This window comes from Ovis aries, chromosome 3 (genome assembly GCF_016772045.2).
Source record: "Ovis aries strain OAR_USU_Benz2616 breed Rambouillet chromosome 3, ARS-UI_Ramb_v3.0, whole genome shotgun sequence".
Lineage (NCBI taxonomy): Eukaryota > Metazoa > Chordata > Mammalia > Artiodactyla > Bovidae > Ovis > Ovis aries.
Window position 1 is genome coordinate 225,398,163 of NC_056056.1, and position 21,748 is coordinate 225,419,910.

General features: G+C 49.1%; 1 protein-coding gene across 1 annotated transcript in view; it reads left to right on the forward strand.

Annotated features, from left to right (window-relative positions):
• The first annotated feature begins 1,192 nt into the window (after window positions 1-1,192).
• The window catches only part of MOV10L1 (Mov10 like RNA helicase 1), a 66,084-nt gene continuing 45,528 nt past the window's right edge, over window positions 1,193-21,748 (forward strand). The window contains exons 1-8 of the mRNA XM_015095074.4: window positions 1,193-1,293; window positions 3,006-3,190; window positions 10,345-10,507; window positions 16,296-16,408; window positions 16,595-16,782; window positions 19,195-19,338; window positions 19,600-19,844; window positions 20,179-20,308. Coding sequence (XP_014950560.2) covers window positions 1,197-1,293; window positions 3,006-3,190; window positions 10,345-10,507; window positions 16,296-16,408; window positions 16,595-16,782; window positions 19,195-19,338; window positions 19,600-19,844; window positions 20,179-20,308 — 1,265 coding nt within the window. The 5' untranslated portion in view covers window positions 1,193-1,196. The remainder of the gene's footprint in view (window positions 1,294-3,005; window positions 3,191-10,344; window positions 10,508-16,295; window positions 16,409-16,594; window positions 16,783-19,194; window positions 19,339-19,599; window positions 19,845-20,178; window positions 20,309-21,748) is intronic.

Genomic DNA, 21,748 nt, shown 5'->3' on the forward strand with positions numbered 1-21,748 from the left:
TGCCATTCCAAAATTCAATATCTAATTTTCCAACTGAAAAAGTTAGAAAAGCACAAATCAAACTAGAAGAAGAGGTGGGAGGGAAGGGGAAGAGGAGTGGAAGGGGGAGGAGGAGGAGGAAGAGAAAGCAAGAAATAATGAATAGAAAAAAAGTCAATGAAACCAAAAGGAATTTTTTGAAAAGATAAAATTGATAAACATGTAGCTAGACTGATGAAGACAAACAAGAGGACAGACATTAATTACCAAAGTCAGGAATGCAAGATGGTTCATCACAGTGGATCACAGAGACAGTGAAAGGATAGTAAGGAAACACCATGAACAAATTTTGCCAACAATTTGACACATTGGCTAAAATGGACAGTCCCTTAAAATTACCAAAGTTTATGCAATATTGCTGAATATTGGTAACAGCCCTTTAACCAATACAAAAGTTGAATTTGTTAAAACAGATATACAATATGTGTTTGATAGGCCACGAGGCAGGCTGTTCCAGTTAGCACAGAGTTCAAGCCAAATCAGGTATAAGCCCAGAGGACTGCCACACACCTCAATAAACTAAAAATTCCTCATCACTCAGGCACAAAGTTACCAAGCTGGATCAATACACAAAACAGAGAACACACCATGACCAAGTTGAGCTTCCCAGGAAAGCACGGTGGTTTAACATTTGAAAATTCAATCAATGTAATTCACTCTCATTAACACGCTAAAACAGAAAAACAAGACGTCATTTCGCTAGACACAGGAAAAGCATTTGAGAAAACTCCCCACCCAAGCACCGTAAGAACTCTCGCGAAAGTGGGCAGAGGGGACTTCTCCAACTTGATATGGCACATTTGCCAAAGCTACACCTAACAGCGACGAGCAGCCAGAAGTTCGGCCGGCTCCCGCCCAGGAGGAGGCAAGCACAGCCGCCCTGCCCGCACGAAGCCCGGCCGACCCGCCCCGGGTGGCACCCACCAGCACGGGCGTGACGTCACTCCCACAGGCGCACTAACGGTCGCAACCGCCCCCCACTCGCGGCTAACAGTCCCCGCGTGCGGCGCCCACATTGGCCGAGCGCCGCAGGCGCCGCAACCCTATTGGCCAAGCTCCAGGGCGCGCTGGCGCGAGCGCGGCCGCGCATTGGCGGCCGGAGCGGCGGGCCGCGTGCGGGCGCGTCAGGCTGCGGCGCTGAGGCGGGGCGGCCGGCCATGCTGCGCCTCGCGGCCAAGGTGGTGTCCTTCTTCTGGAGGAAGGCGGACTGCCCAGAGGAGGAGGCCGGGCCGCTGGGGCCCGAGCTCGCGGAAGGTGCCTCGCGGGGAGGGCGGGCCGCGCGGCCCCTGAGGCGGCCCAGCCTCGCTGGGCGCTGCCCGGGCGGGGGCGGCCGGTAACCTAGTAGGAGCCGCGGGGCTCCGAGGCCTGGTTCCCGCGTGCACTGAGGGTGGGGGTGGGGAGCGGCCCGAGCCGGGTCCAGGGCCTCTGCGTGCCCAGACCAGGGTCTGAGAGACCCCGATGTCACCTTTGTACTGTGCGCCCTCGAAGCTGAGGCGTGTCTCTTTCATGGCGATCTCTTCCCAGCGTAGGATCTGTGTCTCCTTTCCGCTTGGTTTTGTCACGCGCTGCAAGCGCCCTGACACCAGACCCTCGACAGGTTCCCGCTCTTTCTCTGTCAGTGTCCCAGCAGTTGTGTGCATTCGCGGCTCTGGAAAGGGTGACCCCGGCTATCCTAAACTGCTCTTTTAGTCCCATGGGGTCTTGCTCTTGAAATTGTTATCGAACGCCTTTCCTGAAGTCCAGGCAGTACTTCTGATTCTGGAACCCGGAATTACACATTGCCCAAGGTTCTTGGTATTTTCTCCCAACCCCTCTTTCTGTCCAAGGCTTGAGCGCTGGGTAGTGAGTCTCTAGTTGCTCTCTGTAACCTCCCCAAACACGAAATTCTCAGCGAGAGAAGCCAGAACGTCAGTCATGGAGCTACTTGTTGTCTCAACGTGCTATTAGCCGTCTGCAGCTGGCGTTCTGCCTCTTCAGCAAACTGCGGCCTGGAGCAGGTCGCTTCACCCATCCAGGCCTGGCCTTGTCCATCAATGCAGCCTCTCAGCAGCAGTAGGATTACAGCTCGGCCTCAGTGGGCTTCCAGCTGGGCCAGGGCGCACTCATTGTCTTCTGTGTCTGAGAAGGAGCGGGAGTTCCAGGCCCAGGTCTCTGAGTGGATGAGGGAAGGCCTGCTCTGCCCCAGACTTGCCCCCCAGGCCCAGAATCTTCTAGTAGTGCCTGCCTAGGATTGAGTGCTCAGTTGCGTCCCACTCTTTGCAACCCAGTGGACTATAGCCCACAGGCTCCTCTGTCAATGGGATTCTCCAGGCAAGAATACTAGAGTGGCTTGCCATTTCCTCCTCCAGGGGATGTTCCTGAGAAGGAATTGAACCTGGGTCTCCTGCATTGCTGCTAGTTTCTTTTCCAACTGGGCCATCTTGGAAGCCATTTCTGGTATGATGAAATAATACAGAATCTCCTAGCCCTGCTGCTGGTAGTGTTGGTGATGAGAAAGACAATAGTGGTGATAAGAGTGCACAGTAGTGACTCCCCCACTGCTGCTCTAAAGCAGCCCCCGGCCTGTGCCAGCAGCTCAGAGGTCTGTGCCTTGCACATTCTGTCATGTAATAACCTTCACACAGCTCTCTTGGACTGTGACTATCTCCATTTTACAGATGAGGACAGGCACAGACCTAGCCCAGGGTTCCACAGATGGCAGGGCAAGAGCTGGGCATCCGACCCAGGCAGCCTGGCTCTAGCGTCAGAGCTCTCCCCCTGGTGCCTACCACCTGTGCCCTTTGGAGTAACCTAGGAAGTCTGCCTCCAAAACCCTACGTTCTGAGCACTCTGTTCTTCAGGGAGGTTCTCAGCCCACAGGGCTTCTAGCCACAAGGGTGCTCTGAGCTCCATGGTTCTCTGGGAGACTCAACTGTAGCGTGCGCTTGCTTTGTGGTCAGTGTAACCTCTCTGTTTACCTGTCTCAGGTGACACCAGGTTGAAAACTGTCCAGGGTGTCGTGACAAGGTACTGCAGTGATTATGGCATGATTGATGATTTGATCTACTTCTCCAATGAGGCTGTGACGAGCAAAGTGCTTCTAAATGTCGGACAGGAAGTTATTGCAGTTGTGGAAGAAAATAAGGTGTCAAATGGACTGAAAGCAATCCGGGTAAGGCCTGAGTTCTTGAGGAAGAATTCTCTCCACCTTGAGCTTCACACCACCATCCTCCTCTTAGAGACAACCTATAGTTTTATGCCATGGAGGAAATCAGTGTTACCACTTCATTATCTATTCTTCTAGTCATTTAAAAAGCTATTGTTACGAATAATAGCCATTTGGACCCTTTGTTATCCAGTTAGCAAAGATAATTAATGAACTCTACTATGCAGCAAATTTTTCTTAAAAAAAATAGTATTATTACTGTCTGATTTCCTGATGTTAGTTAGAGGGTATGCATGTTCAACATTTTAATGGTTATCGTCAAATTATCCTTCAAGAACTTCGTGCTAATTATACTCAGGAGCAGGATGAGAGACTTCAGTTACCCATATTGGCAAGGGTATGGACTTAGGCATCTCGGAAATCTTCGCCAGTCATTTTGATAAGTGAGCTTATTGTTTTCATTTGTATTTAAGCCTTAAAATAGACTAAATATTCACATTTTTTTCCTGTGAGTTATTTTGGTGTCCTTTATACATTTTGTTTGTTGGGTTCAGCTATTTAAAATTAAACTTTCTACATTACAGAATTAAGTTTCGTTCCACATAGTTAATGGGTCTGTCTATTCCTTGTGGCTCCAGGGCTTTATGTGAATCCTTAGAGAGGCTTTTCACACTTCTCAGTTCAGACATGCCCTCAGGTTTTCTTCTGAAAAATTGTTTATTTACATTTAAATGTCTAATTTCCCTGGAACTTACTGGCTGTGTGGACTGAAAGAAGGAACCAGACATTTCTTTCCTGGTAGCTCGCCAGTCATCCGCTGAGTGGTCCAGTCTTTCCTACTGAGTTGGAAGGTCCCAGAATCCCACCTACCCGGGACCCTGTCGGTCCTGATGCCTTCACTTGGCCCCCGTGGCACAGGCACATCCTTGGGTGGCAGGCTGGTTTCCCTCTTCCTGTCTGTGGATGGGCTTCTCTGGCTTTCCTCTTCTTCTGGATGAACACTAGAGTCATCCTGCTGTTTCTCCTCCTTGGCTCAGACTCACCTGGACCAGCGAAGAGTACATGGATCCATTTAGGTCAAGTGACATGGATCAGAGCGAGTTTTCACCAGCTACAAATTATGTCCACTTATTTAAGCCTTCCTTTGTGTTCTTTTTGTTCACTTATGTTCTGCAGATTTCTTCTTAAGTTTTTGAGAATTGTATTGATTTTGTTTCATTATCAATATGATTTTATTTTGTATTTTCAATCTTTTTCTTCCCTTATAGGAACTCTGTTGATTTTTGGTATATAATTTGGTATCTGCTAAACTTACTGAGTTCAACTACTTGTTTAAATGGTCATGACTTACCATCTACCAACCATATGTCGCTATTTAGATTTATTAAAATTAAGTAAAATTTAGAATTAACTCCTCAGTTTCATGAACTACATTTTAAGTACTAAACATGACTGGTGGCGCCAAATTGGATGCTTCCAACATAAACCATCTCTATTAGGGAAGAAGGGCCTGTGGAGTTGCTCTGGTCTGGAACATGCCGCCCCTGGGGAACAGCACCTTCTCCTCATGCTCCACCTGAACTCTTGACTCTTCAGACAGAGTGCTTCCTTGTTTGTTTTTAGCTCTTCTGGAAGGGGCCTGTATCACTTGATTTACCAACACTAGGTAGGATTAACTGACTTCCACTGTGAAAGTTGTGGAATTGGCTCATTTCTACTGGCGTCTGGATTTATTTGCTCATTTTTTTGTTTAGGTTTTTTTATCATGGTAAAATGTGTATAGCATGAAATTGTTCCCATTTAAAGTTTCTTGATGCCATTCAGTGGCACTAAGTACATTCATGTTGTTGTGCACCCGTGTGACTACTTTTACGACTTCTCATCATTCCAAATAAGAGCTCTATGCCCGCTAAACAGTGACCTACTGTTCTACTTTCTGTCTCTATGAGTTTGACTATCCTGGGATGCTCCATGTAAGTGGAATCATGTATTAGTCCTTTTGTATCTGCCTTATTGGACTTGATATAATATTTTCAGAGTACATCCATGTACCAAGTATCAGCTCTTCATTCCTTTTCATGGTTAAATAACATTCTGTTGTATGTATAGACTGTATTTTGTTTCTCCACTCACCTGTTGATGGACACCTGGGTTGTCTCTACCTTTTGGCTGTTGTAGATAATTCTGCTGTGGAAAGTACCTTTTGAGTCCCTGTTTTCAACTCTGGAGTCTGTACCTTGCAGTAGAATTGAATGGTCATATGGTAATCCTATGGGCTTCCCAGGTGGTTCAGTAGTAAAGAATCTGTCTGCCAATGCAGGAGACAGAGATATGGGTTCGATCCCTGGATCAGAAATATCCCCTGGAGTAGGAAATGGCAACCCACTCCAGTCTTCTTGCCTGGAAAATTCCATGAACAGAGAAACCTGGGGAGCTACAGTGTATGGGGTTTCAAAGAGTTGGACATGACTGAGAGACTAAGCATGCATGTGGGGTAACCCTATATTTAACTTCTGGAGAACCCACCAAATTTTCCCCAGTGGCTGCGCCATTTTACATTCCCACCAACAGCACAGAGTTCCACTTTCTCCATGTCTCCACCAGTGTGAATTATTTTCCTTTTTTTTTTTTGATAGTCACCACACTAGTGAGAAAAGGAAAGATAAACCCATCTGAATGCAGAGTTCCAAAGAATAGCAAGGAGAGATAAGAAGGCCTTCCTCAGCGATCAATGCAAAGAAATAGAGGAAAACAATAGAATGGGAAAGACTAGAAATCTCTTCAAGAAAATTAGAGATACCAAGGGAACATTTCATGCAAAGATGGGCTCAATAAAGGACAGAAATGGTAGGGACCTAACAGAAGCAGAAGATATTAAGAAGAGGTGGCAAGTATACACAGAAGAACTGTACAAAAAAGATCTCCATGACCCAGATAATCATGATGGTGTGATCACTCATCTAGAGCCTGACGTCCTGGAATGTGATGTCATTGGGCTTTAGGAAGCATCGCTACGAACAAAGCTAGTGGAGGTAATGAAATTCCAGTTGAGCTATTTCAAATCCTAAAAGATGACGCTGTGAAAGTACTGGCACTCAATATGCCAGCAAATTTGGAAAACTCAGCAGTGGCCACAGGACTGGAAAAGGTCAGTTTTCGTTCCAATCCCAAAGAAAGACAATGCCAAAGAATGCTCAGACTACTGCACAATTGCACTCATCTCACACGCTAGTAAAGTAATTCTTAAAATTCTCCAAGTCAGGCTTCAGCAATACGTGAACTGCGAACTTGCAGATGTTCAAGCTGGTTTTAGAAAAGGCAGAGGAACCAGAGATCAAATTGCCAACATCTGCTGGATCATGGGAAAAGCAAGAGAGTTCCAGAAAACATCTATTTCTGCTTTATTGACTATGCCAAAGCCTTTGACCGTGTGGATCACAATAAACTGTGGAAAATTCTGAAAGAGATGGGAATACCAGACCATCTGACCTGCCTCTTGAGAAACCTGTATGCAGGTCAGGAAGCAACAGTTAGTACTGGACATGGAACAACAGACTGGTACCAAATAGGAAAAGGAGTACATTAAGGCTGTGTATTGTCACCCTGCTTATTTAACTTCTATGCAGAGTACATCATGAGAAACGCTGGGCTGGAGGAAGCACAAGCTGGAATCCAGATTGCCGGGAGAAATATCAATAACCTCAGCTATGCAGATGACACCACCCTTATGGCAGAAAGTGAAGAGGAACTAAAAAGCCTCTTGATGAAAGTGAAAGAGGAGAGTAAAAAAGTTGGCTTAAAGCTCAACGTTCAGAAAACTAAGATCATGGCATCTGGTCCCATCACTTCATGGCAAATAGATGAGGAAACAGTGGACACAGTGGCTGACTTTATTTTTCTGGGCTCCAAAGTCACTGCAGATGGTGACTGCAGCCATGAAATTAAAAGACGCTTGCTCCTTCAAAGGAAAATTGTGACCAACCTAGACAGAATATTAAAAAGCAGAGACATTGCTTTGCCGACCAACGTTTGTCTAGTCAAGGCTATGGTTTTTCCAGTGGTCATGTATGGATGTGAGAGTTGGACTATAAAGAAAGCTGAGCGCGAGAGAATTGATGCTTTTGAACTGTGGTGTTGGAGAAGACTCTTGAGAGTCCCTTGGACTGCAAGGAGATCCAACCAGTCCATCCTAAAGGAGATCAGTCCTGAGTGTTCATTGGAGGGACTGATGTTGAGGCTGAAACTTTGACCACCTGATGCAAAGAGCTGACTAATTTGAAAAGACCCTGATGCTGGGGAGGGATTGGGGGCAGAAGGTAAAGGGGACGACAGAGGATGAGATGGTTGGATGGCATCACCGACTCGATAGACATGGGTTTGTGCGGACTCTGGGAGTTGGTGATGGACAGGGAGGCCTGGCCTGCTGCGGTTCATGGGGTCACATGGGGTCACAAAGAGTTGGACACAACTGAGCAACTGAACTGAACCCTAGTGAATGTGTCTTACTGTGGTTTTGATATACATTTTTCTAATAATTAGTAACACTAAACATCTTTTCATGTGTTTATAGGTCATTTATAACAACATATATCTTCAGAGAAATGTCTTTTCAGTTCCTTTGCTTATATTTTAATCAAGTTATTTTCTTATCGAATTGTAAAAGTTCTTTATATATTCTGATACTAATCCCTTGTCAGATGTGTGATTTACACATTTTCCTTCCCAATCTGTGGCTTTTTCACTTTTTCTTTTAAGTTTCTTCATTTCGGCTGCACTGGGGCTTTGTTGCTGTGCGCAGGCTTTTCTCTGGCTTTGGCGAGCAGGGGCCACTCTCTAGTCACAGTGCTCTGGCTTCTCTTGTGGCAGAGCGTGGGCTCCAGGGCACTTGGCCCTCAGTAGTTGCAGTGCAGGGGCTTAGTTGCTCTTCAGCAGCATATGGCATCTTCCCAGGCCAGGATCGTACCAGTGTCCTCACACTGCAAGGCAGAGTCGTAGCTACTGGACCAGCAGGGAAGCCTCTTCACTTCTCTCAATAATATCCTTTGATGCACCGAAGTTTTAAATTTTGATGAAGTCCAATTTATCATTTTTAATAGCCTGTGCCTGATGTCACATTTAAAAGATATCCCAAGATCATGAAGTTTTTCTCCTATGCTTTCTTCTAAGAGTTTTATAGGGTTAGCTCTTAAATTTAAATCTTTGACCCACTTTTTAGTTAGTTACTGAATATGGTGTTGGATGAGAGTTTGACTTCGTCTTTTACATGCTGGGATCCAGTTTTCCCAGCACCATTCCTTGAGAAGATTACACCACGTGGAAAACCTTTTCTCCTTTGAATGGTCTGGCACCTTTGTTGAGAGTCATATGACCATACATGTGAGGGTTTATTTCTGGGCTCTTTATTCTGTTTGATTGGTGTTTTGTACGTCTCTACAGTCTTTTAATTATTGTAGCTTGGTAGTAAGTTTTGAAATAAAAAAAGATGAGTTTTCCAAGTTTGTCCATCCTTTTCTAGATTGTTTTGGCTATTCAAGGTCCCTTGAGATGCCATACGAATTTTAGGATGGGTTTTTCTGTTTCTTCAAAAACCATCATTGGGATTTTGACAGAGATTGCATTGACTCCATCAGTCACTTTGGGCAGTATTGATGTCTTCGTGTTAATCCATGGGTGTGAGGTGTGTTTCCACTTGTTTGTGTCTTCTCTACCTTCTTTCCTGGGGAGGGCTTCCCTGGTGGCTCAGCCGGTAAAGAGGCTGCCTGCAAATGTGGGAGACCTGAGCTCGATCCCTCGGTCAGGAAGATCCCTGGAGAAGGGAATGGCAATACTCCAGTATTCTTGCCTGGAGGATCCCACAGATGGAGGAGCCTGGCGGACTCCTGTCCACAGGGTCGCGAAGAGCCAGCACGACTGAGTGAGTAACACTAGCTTCTTCAGTCACATTTGCAGTTCCAGTGTACAAGTCTTTCACCTTCTTGGTTAAATTCTTAAGTATTTGATTCTTTTTTGATACTATCATAAATGGAATTGTTTTCTCTGTGTGTTTTTTTTTGGATCATTTATTACAGGTAAATAGAAATACAGCTGATTTTTATATGTTGATTTTTGTATCCTGTAACTTTGCTGAATTTGTTTATTGGCTGTAACAGGTGTTTTGTAGATTCTTTAGCATTTGCTGGATGTAAGATCTTGCTCAGTAGTGTCTGACTCTTTGCAACCCTGTGGACAGTAGCCCGCCAGGCTCCTTTTCCATGGAATTCTCCAGGCAAGAATACTGGAGTGGGTAGCCCCATTCCCTTCTCTAGAGGATATTCCCGACCCCAAGGATCAAACCCAGGTCTCCTGCATTGCAGGCATCTAAGTCTCCAGGGAAGCCCGTATTAGATCATGTGGTGGTGTTCAGCCTCAGTTGTGTTCAACTCTTTGCGACCCCATGGACTGCAGCATACCAGGCTTCCCTGTCCTTCATCCACCAGGGCCTGCTCAAATTCATGTCACTGAGTCGGTGATGCCATGCAACCGTCTTGTCCTGTGTTGTCCCCTTCTCCTCCTCCATTCAGTCTTTCCCTGCATCAGGGTCTTTTCCAATGAGTCAGCTCTTATGTTAACTTCAACTAGTTTGACCTCTTCCTTTCCAATCTGGATATTAAAATTTCTTCTTCTTGGCTAATTGCTTTGGCTGGGACTTCCAGTATTCTGTTGAACAGAAGTGGTGAAAGCACTCATCCTTGCCTTTTCCTTATCCTGGGGAAAAGCTTTCAGTCTCACCACTGAGTGTCATGGGAGCACTGGGTCATATGTGGTCTTTATAGTACTGAGGAAGTTCCAGTGTCTTCCTAGTTAATTGAGTATTTTTATCATAAAGAAGGTGTTGGATTTTATCAGATGCCTTTCCGGCACCAGCTGAGATTATTGTGTATAATTTTTCATTTGTTCTGCCAGATTGCTGGATGGTAGTGGCTGGTTTGCATTTGTTGAGCCATGGTTGCGTTCTGGGATGAACCCCTCTCCATCACGATGTGCAGCTGCGTTCGGTTCGCCTGTCTCATTGGGATTTTTGCCTCAGTGTTCATAAGGGGTCTTGGCCAGTATTTGGCTTTCTTTGTGGTCCTCAGCATGTCCTAAGTGGTGTCCTTAGTGGTGGTTTGTCTGTCTTGCAGGTGGAAGCCGTCTCGGATAAATGGGACGATGACAGCAAGAGCCACGGCGGGGGGCTGTCTGACCCCAGCCCCCGGGTGCTGATCGGCTGTGTGACCTCGCTGATGGACCGCGCAGGCTACATCAGCCAGACCACGTACTTCTCCCTGGAGAGTGTGTGTGAAGGTGTGCTGGGCAGGTCTCCCTCACATTTACAATTCGTTTTTGTGGTTTTTTAAAAAATGTTCATGAATAGGGTTGAGGTAACTGCTCGCATCACTGAAAGGACCGCGTCTGGGCTCCCTCTGGGAGAAGGCTTGCCGGGGGAGCGGCGGCGAGCTGAGGCTCTGGTGCTGGCAACACACCGCCCCTCGCTCTGTGCCGTTTGTCGTGCAGCTGCCAACTCCTGGGTGGCTGTTCCTTTTCCATAATTGCTGCTCCTGATCTAGGACAACAACGTCACAGATGCTCAGAGGTACTGTGATCTCTTTATTTAGGTGTGTCCAGTGTAAAATAGGACTTGGGGATAACCTGGTACTTTCCCGAGAGTACATCTTTAATTATATCTGGTTTTAGTTGATCTTCCTAGATGGCACAGTGGTAAAGAATCCAGTTTCCAATATCAGAGACACGAGACCAGGTTTGATCCCTGGGTTGGGAAGATCCCCTGGAGTAGAAAATGGCAACCCACTGTAATATTCTAGCTTGGAAGATCCCATGGACAGAGAAGCCTGACAGGCTGTACAGTTCATGGAGTCGGCAGAGTCAGACTCGACTGAAGGACTGAACACACACACGTTAGCTAATCTAAGATTCTGTTTTTATGCCTAGAGAAATCATTTGTCAGCATCATTTTTTGAACAACTATTGTGTGCCTGCTATCTCCAGTGGTGGGCAGGGAGCAAGGCAGGAGGAGACCCAGACAAGTGGGCCCTTGCTCCCCTCCTGAGGAGACACAGTCCTACACATGCTTCATCCTCAGGCAGGACTCAGAGGAACCTGGGGGGGCGGCCTAAGCTGGACACCCTGCTGGGCTGTGCAGTCGAGGGGCCCTGCCCCCGTCTGGATGACTCTTCAGTGGCCGATGTGTCCTGTCCAGGGACCAGTTTTCATCTACCAGGATCCCTGAGGTCCTCAGAGTGTTGCCCTGAAAGCCTCAACCCAATACCTGTTTCCTGCTTCCTGGGGCTTAGCCCAGACCTCTGACCTGTGGCCCCACCTCAAGGCTGGACCCATTGACTCAGGTCTCCTCCTGCTCTGACCCTAGGCCTGCCCTGTGTGAACCAGCCAGCTTTGCCCTCTGCCTTCTGGTTGGGATTAACCTTGGGGGAGCGTCAGCAGATGGAGGGTGTGGGAGTGAGGTTGGGCTCGGCACCCCCGTGCTGTGGTGGCCTGCCCGTGGCTTCACTCCTCTACTGTGACCAACCAGGGCACCAGGCAAGTGAGTGGCCAAACCGGCGCACAGTGGAGAAGGTAGAGGGACGTTCAGGTTGGTTAAGAGAAAATCATTTTTAAGTGTGTGTGTGTGTGTGTGTGTGTGTGTGTGTATCTCAGTTAGCACATTTATTTTATTATATTGGTGGGCCTTTACTGTTATTCAAAAACTATTTGCAATGCTCAAATTCCTTCTAAAAAAGAGAAAACGATACCGGGGCACGTTAAAGAATAGTAAAGCAATCTAATCTTGTGTAGCCATTATATTGTTCGTGTGTATTAACATCTGCTCACTTCTTAGCAGCCCTAATGCCATGTCACTGGTATTGTTCTGAGGAACGTACATTTTTCAATGTTATTTTAGCTTCATTTTTTCATACAGGGGCCTAGAGTCTTCCTCAAAGCTGCATTTTATGGCCGATGAACTTGAAATTGTAGGCACCTTTGATGGGCTCTCCTTGTAGGCTTTTGTACGCTCAGTCGCCAAGTCATGTTCAACTCTTTGCGACCCCCGTGGAGTGTAGCCCACTAGGCTCCTCTGTCCATGTGATTTCCCAGGCTAGAATGCTGGAGTGGGTTGCCATTCCCTTCTGCTGGGGATCTTCCCAGATGAGGGATTGAACCCCCATCTCCTACATTGCAGGTGGATTCTTTACCACTGAGCCACCTTTTAATTAAGGAAATACTAGTAAGCTCAAAGCAAACTCTGGTGAATGTGAGTCATTAACAAGTCTGGGTTATTTCCTACTGGAACATCTTAACTCTTTTAGCCCAGGTGCTTCAGAAGTATGAGTTTACCTCTGTAAGTACAAAGGTGTTCAAATATTTTCATGAACTAAAGTCTATCAAATAAGTCATCTCTGTGATTTTTTTTTTAATCTTGCAGCAAATTTGGAAGCTGTAAACTTGTTGTAGGCCTTGATGGTTTTACCTTATTCATTGCTGAATATCAGTTCATCAGACTAAAAGAGCTCGATTGAAAGGCTCCTCACACAGGCGGTAGGCGTCATGTCCAGGTGCTCAGCTCTGAGCTGAGCCATCACACAGGGTCTCACTGCTTCAGGTTCTCTGTGCTTCTATGGGAGCGAGCGTCACCATGTCGTGTTTACAGGCTATATTCTCAATAACTGCAGTTCACAAAGGTCTTAAAACTGAAGGTTTTTTTTTTTTTTTTCTTTTGTTCCATCTCCCGCTCAACCCCCACCCTGCCCCACTCCCACCCTGCCATGCTGCACAGCTTGTGAAATCTTGTTCCACAACCAGGGGTTGAACCCAGGCCTCACCAGTGAGAGCACTGAGTCCTAATGACCGGACCACCTAGGGATTCTGTAAACCTGAAGATTGTTTGCTTCCACATTTACTGAGTACTTTAATTAAAAATTGCCAACTGATTTTGAACAAAGTGTAACCAAAATTTGGAGCTCTCACCTGTAAAAAGTGGAAGGAGCACCATTGTAGGGTTGATTTACAAAGCACGTCTTCAGAGGTTCAACCATTTGTAAAATTCAGACTGCGGGGCAGCCAAGAGGAGCAGGCCACCAGGCTGCACGGTCTGTTCACTTTAACACTGGCTTTGCCACAGGGCTCTGAGGCTGAGTTGCCTGCACGCGTCTGTCAGTCTCCGTGGCTGCAGCCTGTCGTCTCACTCACTGCCCAGCTCAGCGTGGGGGAGACCTGGGCCTGGGCACGTGGTGGTTCCTGCACGTTGCTGCCCCGCAGGCCTCTCAGTGCGCATGGATCTTGTTGCTGTTACAGCTCCATCGGAACTTGACTCGTGTGTGTTGTCATGGTGAAAGCAAATGATCTTTTTCCAGGGTTGGGTTTTTAAACTGAACTACAGCAGCATTCACAATAACGTTCGATGTGTCTCCTTCAACAGAATAGTCTTCCAGAATCTTTACTTTGATTCCATGATTCTGATGGGGCAAAAAAATGAACTAGTTTATGATTTGCTTCACTGTTTTTCTCTTTAAAATAACTTTTATACAGCTAGCATAGTAGTAGTTACTGCTTCACTTCTTGCGTGTGTTGGGAGATAGAGAATTAAAAATTAGCAAAATTATATCAATTATTTGATAAATGAAGGCATGGCTTACGAAACAACAAGTAAAGATTTCTCAGTGGTGTGTTAGCTTGTGCTTCTGGGCATCATCCTCCTAAAAAACTCACCGCCCTGGAAGCTGGCGCCCAGAAGCTGTGTCTCCGGTGGGCTTGTGCTGCCTGTGCCGTGCTCGGTGGCCCCTGTGTGAGAAGCAATGTCCGTAGACGTTGGGGCTGCTCTGTGCTTATCATCAGCTTTCTTGAGAAACAAACTCAGTATGTTATTAGGCACTGTTGTCTTCTCAGCTTAATAAAAATGTTTATTACAAAAGAACCAAAAGGTTATCAGCAGGTATAGCTCCACCACATACCACAGCGGCTCAGCTGCTGCCTCACGTCCCTGGTCCTGTAATTCCCCACTCTCTGCTGCCCTGCCAGTTCCCAGGCACACTGAGGGGACACGGAGGGCTCCCCTGCCTGAGCTGGGGCGGACGCAGCTGCCCAGGCCTCGGGTGTGAACACACCTCCCTGTGTCACCACGTGCCCATGTGTCCCTGATGAGGAGGATGGGGGGCCGCTCCTAGCGTCTGATGGAGCTGGCAGAGGAGCGCCATGAACGCCCGTGCCTCCTGCAGCTCACCTCGCAGTTGTCAACCACAGTGTTTGGTTATATGTATGCTATATACGCTGCTGCTGCTGCTGAGGCGCGTCACTCCTGTCCGACTCTGTGCGACCCCATAGACGGCAGCCCACCAGGCTCCCCGTCCCTGCGATTCTCCAGGCAAGAACACTGGAGTGGGTTGCCATTTCCCTCTCCAATGCATGAAAGTGAAAAGTGAAAGTGAAGTCACTCAGTCGTGTCTGACTCTTAGCGACCCCATGGACTGCAGCCCACCAGGCTCCTCTGTCCATGGATTTTCCAGGCAAGAGCACTGGAGAGGGGTGCCGTTGCCTTCTCTGATGCTATATATGCATGTATGTATAATTGCTATATATGTATAACATAATGTATATACCTTTATATTATATAGCATACAATTACATATAATTATGTATTACGTATGATTACATACAGTGTATCATTTCAGTTCAGTTCAGTCGCTCAGTCGTGTCCGACTCTTTGTGACCCCATGAATCACAGCACGCCAGGCCTCCTTGTCCATCACTATCTCCCGGAGTTCACTCAGACTCACGTCCGTCGAGTCCGTGATGACATCCAGCCATCTCATCCTCTGTCGTCCCCTTCTCCTCCTGCCCCCAATCCCTCCCAGCATCAGAGTCTTTTCCAATGAGTCCACTCTTCTCATGAGGTGGCCAAAGTACTGGAGTTTCAGCTTTAGCATCATTCCTTCCAAAGAAATCCCAGGGCTGATCTCCTTCAGAATGGACTGGTTGGATCTCTTTGCAGTCCAAGGGACTCTCAAGAGTCTTCTCCAACACCACAGTTCAAAAGCATCAATTCTTCGGTGCTCAGCCTTCTTCACAGTCCAAGTCTCACATCCATACATGACCACAGGAAAAACCATAGCCTTGACTAGACGGACCTTAGTCGGTGAAGTAATGTCTCTGCTTTTGAATATGCTATCTAGGTTGGTCATAACTTTTCTTCCAAGGAGTAAGTGTCTTTTAATTTCAAGGCTGCAATCACCATCTGCAGTGATTTTGGAGCCCCAAAAATAAAGCCTGACACTGTTTCCACTGTATTTCCCATGAAGTGATGGGACCGGATGCCATGATCTTCGTTTTCTGAATGTTGAGCTTTAAGCCAGCTTTTTCATTCTCCTCTTTCACTTTCATCAAGAGGCTTTTTAGTTCCTCTTCACTTTCTGCCATAACGGTGGTGTCATCTGCATATCTGAGGTTATTGATATTTCTCCTGGCAATCTTGATTCCATCTTGTGTTTCTTCCAGCCCAGCATTTCTCATGATGTACTCTGCATAGAAGTTAAATAAGCAGGGAGACAATATACAGCCTTGACGTACTCCTTTTCCTATTTGGTACCAGTCTGTTGTTCCATGTTCAGTTCTAACTGTTGCTTCCTGACCTGCATACAGATTTCTCAAGAGGCAGGTCAGGTGGTCTGTATTCCCATCTCTTTCAGAATTGTCCACAGTTTATTGTGATCCACACAGTTAAAGGCTTTGGCATAGTCAATAAAGCAGAAATAGATGTTTTTCTGAAACTCTCTTGCTTTTTCCATGATCCAGTGGATGCTGGCAATTTGATCTCTGGTTCCTCTGCCTTTTCTAAAACCAGCTTGAACATCTGCAAGTTCGTGGTTCACATATTGCTGAAGCCTGGCTTGGATAATTTTGAGCATTACTTTACTAGTGTGTGAGATGAGTGCAATTGTGCGGTAGTTGTATATAATTAACATACATAATATATACTTTATATATACATGTAATAACAGTGCTCTGAAAGGTAACTTCAGAGTCTCTTGTACACTTTAATGTTTCAATGTCACCAAGTAACTTGCCTGGTTTCCCTGCCTTGGAGGTTTCGAGCCCTGCAAGGGAGACTGGGTGGAGGCTGAGTACTGGATCCGGCCAGGCACATGGAGCAGTGAGGCCATCTCGGTGAAGCCGCTGAGGTACAAGCGCGTGGACCGGGTAGGTACCGGGCCTCGAGTGTCCATGGGTCCTGGATGCACCGGGAGGTCAGGTCAAGTGACAGTCCGTCTTGGCCAGAGAAGACCCTGACTTCTTACCATGACGACTGGAGGCCGGCCTGCATGCTGGCACAGTTAAATTCTAGGTCACGGGGGTACGTGACTGCCTCCCGTGTTGTGCTTGCAGGTCTGCGTGTCCAGCCTCTGTGGGAGGAATGGGGTGATCGATGATTGCATCTTCTTCACCTTGGACTCCCTGAAGCTTCCGGAAGGCTACACGCCGCGCAGGCACGATCTGGTCAGCGCGGTGGTGGTGGAGAGCAGCCAGTCCTGCTATGTGTGGAGGGCGCTGTGCATGACTCCGGTGCAGACGTGGTGAGGAGGCGGGCGGGCCCAGCGTACGGCTGAGCGTTGGCTCAACAAAACAGGATTCCCTGTGCCGGCAGGTTGCAGGGAGACCTCCTGGGCACTGAGGGCTCTTCATGGTTGGCTGAAGGCTGAGTGAAAAGTGGTCCGTTGAGCCTCAGTCTCATGCTAATGATCTTCATGTTTTCCTGGGTTTTGTGAGTTGTACGCTTTTACACATTGGTGTTTCATAGAACAGGTTATACACGGCAAATTTTTAGTTACTGAATTTGCTGTATCCGTATTCTTCTCTCTGTGTCCCAGTGACGTTCCACCTCCGACACATGTTGATGAGCACTCCAGGCCTTCCTGAGCTCAGGTTTGAGCAGCAGCACTGCCCTGCATCCTGCCCGCCTCTGCTCTTTGTCCCTAGTGCTCCCCTAGGAGCACTTTGTCCCTAATGCAGTCCCTTAGGACTGCCCCTATCTCACAGGAGCAGGTCATGTGTGGGAGGAGGGTCTGTGAGCCGCAGGGTGGGGAGCCTATCTCGGGAGAAGTGGGCTACCGGCCTGGCCAGGAAGGTGTGCTGTGGGTAGGCTGTGGGCAGAGCAGGGGACGTGGCAGGCGGCTCTGCCATGTCCAAACCACCTGGTGGCCACCTCTTCCTGCTCCATGGGGCTTGCTCTCCTTTTGGAGAATGACTCGGTCCATCTGCAAATCAGTGAAGCGTGTGAGACACATTGCCCTCGCCCCTACCAACAGGGAAGCTCAGGAGTTCTGGCTTCAGCCTGTCTGACGGGCCCAGGGGTGTGAGGACCACCCTTGCCACGTGATCGTGGTGGCCACCAGCTGCCTGGAGCAGGAGCCGAGGCCCTGCCCACACGGGTGTCATAGTGGCTCAGAACCTCGTGCTGCTCTCAGGAGACCCCAGGTTGTTGAGACACATGATTCCCTGACCGTCCTCTTTATACCGCAATTAACCGGGTTTCTGCTGGCTGCTGGCAGGGGTGGGCTGTGGGAGGGTAGCTGGGACTGGCCCAGCTGACCATCCAGGAGAAACAGCTGCCAGCATGCCCTCAGGGCCAGTGTGTCCATCAGAAGGACTCTGGGTCCCTACTGCTCCACCTGTCTGCCTCTCCCCAGCACTTCCCTTAGCCTGCCCTGCAGCTCTCTGTCTCCAGTGGACTCACATCTGCCAAATGGGGTAGGTGGGGGCATGGGCAGGGGCTCCCTGGCTGTGGGTGGCAAGCTTCAGGCAAGCCTCTTTCGGGCCCCAGCTGCAGTGGCTTCTGCTCCATCCAGGGAGGGGAGCTGGTCCCAGGAGGGAGACAACCAGGCATGTTCCCGAGGCCCCTCGGTCTGCCGGGAGCAGCTGTCCTCACAGGGAGCCTGTCGGCCCAGCACGTGCGCCGTGCCCTGTGCCGCTGCCCTGGCTCTGCTTCCTCCTGAGCTGGTCCTGCCTTCAGGCTGTAGCCCCACGTCGAGGATGCTGCCCTGCCCTCAGACCCACTGTCCCCCGCCCACTCAAGGGCCCGAAGGCCAGCAGAAGCGCTGTGTGCGAGGCAGGGCCTGCCCCCCTCCAGGCCCAGCCTGTGGCGGTCTCCCAGGCCCACCCCCAGGCTCTGGGTGGGTTGAGCCCATTAGCCAGTTCTCCACAGCCCCTGGGTGCTTGGCCAGCTGTAGGACAGATGACCACCCCCACAGCACGCTGGGCTGGGGGGAGGCTCGGCAGCGCTGGCTGTGTGGCCAAGGAGGGGAAGACAGGGAGCGAGGAGGATGGGAGGGGCTGTGTGACTGAAACGGATCTGAGGGGGCGGGCAGGCTGAGGTCAAGGATGTTGCCGGTGTGTGGACAGGGGCAGGTGTGAAGAAGCCCGTTTCTGAGTGGCACGGGGTGGGTCAGGGATGGGAAGGAGCTGCGAGTGAGTGGTGGACGCAGCGCCTGCACATCACAGCCGTGTCAGCACAGGAGGAACGGACGGCCCCTCCTCAGGCGAGGGCGGCATCTGCTCATTTTCTGAAGATAAAAATTCTTCTTTAGTTTCAGATACTCTGAAGCCAGACTCTTTTTCCCAATGAAATGGGTCCCTGACAAGCCAAGCGCCTCCCTGCAGCCGAGGGGAGGGTCTGAGGAGGAGCGCTGAACGCCCTTCCCTCTGGGTGCAGGGGGCTTGGGTCTCTGGGACACTCTGGTGGAGGCGGCCTGCTCTCAGACCCTCAGGGTCACTGCGGGGGCTCCTCTCCTCTGGAGTCAGCAGGCTTGTGGTTTCTTCGTGAGGGTGACCTGCTGTTCTGCCCAGAGGTCCTCAGGGTGTCCTTCCATGTCACCTCTCTGGGGCTTGGCTCCGTGTCCTGCCCCCTGTGGCTGGTGCCACCCAGTAGGGCAGGGCCTCCGGACGCCCCTGCCCGCTGACCTGACAGCGTCCTATGGCGCTTTCTCCAGGGACTTCTCTCCTGCCACCGAGACCGCCGAAGAGGCCTGTGGAGCCCTTTTGCTCAAAAACAAAGGTGATGTTGAAGTCACGAGGATGACAAATTTTGGAACTCTGAAAGAAGGAGAAAGCAAAAATATGGTGATCTTAATAGAGTAAGTTCACCACTTAAAATTACACCGTTGGGTTTTAAGCTGCGACTAAAGAATTCCTGTCGAGCGGGCTTTACTCTGCCTGTTTGTTGTTCACTTTATGTGTATCTTTCTAAAGTTTCGCCCTGAGGTAGCCTTTTCGCTCACACTCGATTAGAAGTATTTCAATTGTCATTCTCTTGTTACGTTGAATTCTGTTTTAAGGTAATAGTGTTTTAGCTTTAAAAATCCTGTCTCTCTTCACAGCTAATTTTCCTTTTGCAGGAATAAAGGAGATGTTCCTCAAAACTTAGTCAGTTGCAAGCTGGGTGGCTGGGATAAAGCCAAACAGTTCAGATTTCAAATGCTGGATGAAACCCAGGTGTGCCCCGAAGTGTCTCCTATTTGTGTACCTGAGAAGGAGAAGGATTTTGCAGATGAAAATATTAACTCGCTAGGCAGCTTCAGGGAAAGCACAGCCTGGCAGACCCTGGAGAGCAGTTCGGTGAACAGCAAAGAAGTCTCTTCAGGTAGCCATCTCAGCTGTTACTATTGGATCAACCGCACCAGCACCTTCAGGCCAGGAGCCGGCGCAGCGGCTCCAGGGTCTGGGCGGGTGGGTGGCAGTGGCTACACTGCTGGCTCTGGGTCTGGACCCTACTCTGGTAACTCGCGGCTGACAGCTGGAGATCGCCCAGTGTGCTTCAGACAAGCTGCTTCCTCTGAACGGTTCTAAACTGGGGAGAGCCTGCCTGTGCACCTTTGCCTGTTGGTCACTGTGTGTGCTAGACCCTTCCATCAACACCACTGCTGTCAGAACAGCTCAACTTTGGTCTAATTTTGGTTTTAAATTTGATCTCCTAGGTGACTGTACCTGTAAAGGAGAAAATGGAGTAAAGGAGAACGCATCACAGAAGCAGGTGACAGAGTCCAAACCCAATGGGCTCATCCCTGCAGGGGGAGAAACTCGAATCGTGATCACATGCGATGCAAGGTACGTGGCTGGAAGGTGTGGACAGAGTCGACCTTAGGACACGTGCACAGGCATCTTGTTCTGTTTCACACGTGGTCCTTCTGGGGGGGATGTTGTGAAAAGGATTGATGGTTATTTTGGTGGGACAAAATCACAGGGACAAGCACTGGAGAAAAGTGGTCCAGTCCAGGGGCCGAGTCGGGGTACCCACTGAGGCGCTTGTACCCAGCCCTGACTCCTGACTGGTGGGGGACATGAGCCGCTCAGCCCCGCCCGGGAGCCAGTGCCCCAGCCTCCTGCTGCTGCTCCCCGTGCCTCCCTTCAGTGTGCCCTGCGCCCTTCCTGCCCCGCCCCTCCCCCCCGGGCAAGCTGGCCAGACGGCGGCTCCTGAGCCCTTGCGGGCCCTTCCCCTCTTGCCTCCTCCCCTGTGTCCAGAACGCTGGGCTCTTCTCCCCAGTCACCTGCCAGCTAGGAGCTTGGGTGCAGCCCTTCTTCCCTCTCTCATCTCATCTGCACCTGCTGGTTCTACATTGGTCCAAGGGTGGTTCTGATTAGATCAGCACCTTGCTTCAGGCTGAGGGTGACACTGTGCACAGAGGGCAGTCCTCGAGTGAGCAGTCAGTGCTGGTGCCTGTGTAGCCGTGTGATGCGGTCGAGGCTCGAGCAGTAGAGGAAGGTGGGCTGCAGGCAGAGGGAGATGGCGTCTTGTGTAGCACAGCTCGGACCACTCTTGGAAACACTGGACGTGTGTTTCCTATTCTTAAGTCTGAGAATCACAGACAGTACTATCTTAGGTTTGTGATTTTATCTTATACTGTTTATGGGGTTCTCAAGGCAAGACTGCTGAAGCGGTTTGCCATTCCTTTCTCCAGTAGACCACATTCCGTCAGACCTCTGCACCGTGACCCGTCTGTCTTGGGTGGCCCCATACGGCATGGCTTAGTTTCACTGAGTTAGACAAGGCTGTGGTCTGTGTGATTAGATTGGCCAGTAGTCTGTGATTGTGGTTTCCGTCTGTCTGTCCTCTGATGCCCTCTTTCAGTGCCTGCTGTCTTACTGGGGTTTCTCTTACCTTGGACGTGCGGTATCTCTTCATAGCTGCTCCAGCAAAGCGCAGCCGCTGCTCCTTAACTTGGACAGGGGATAGCTCCTCTTGGCTGCTTCCCTGACCTTGGACATGGGGTAGCTCCTCTCGGCTGCACTTCAAGAGTGAACATTGACATTTTAGGAATCAATAAACTAAGATGGACTGGAATGGGTGAATTTAAATCAAATGACCATTATATCTACTACTGTGGGCAGGAATCCCTTAGAAGAAATGGAGTAGCCATCACAGTCAACAGAAGAGTCTGAAATGCAGTACTTGGATGCAGTCTCAAAGTCAACAGAATGATCTGTTCATTTCTAAGGCAAACCATTCAGTATCACGGAAATCCTTATCTGTGCCCTGACCAGTAACGC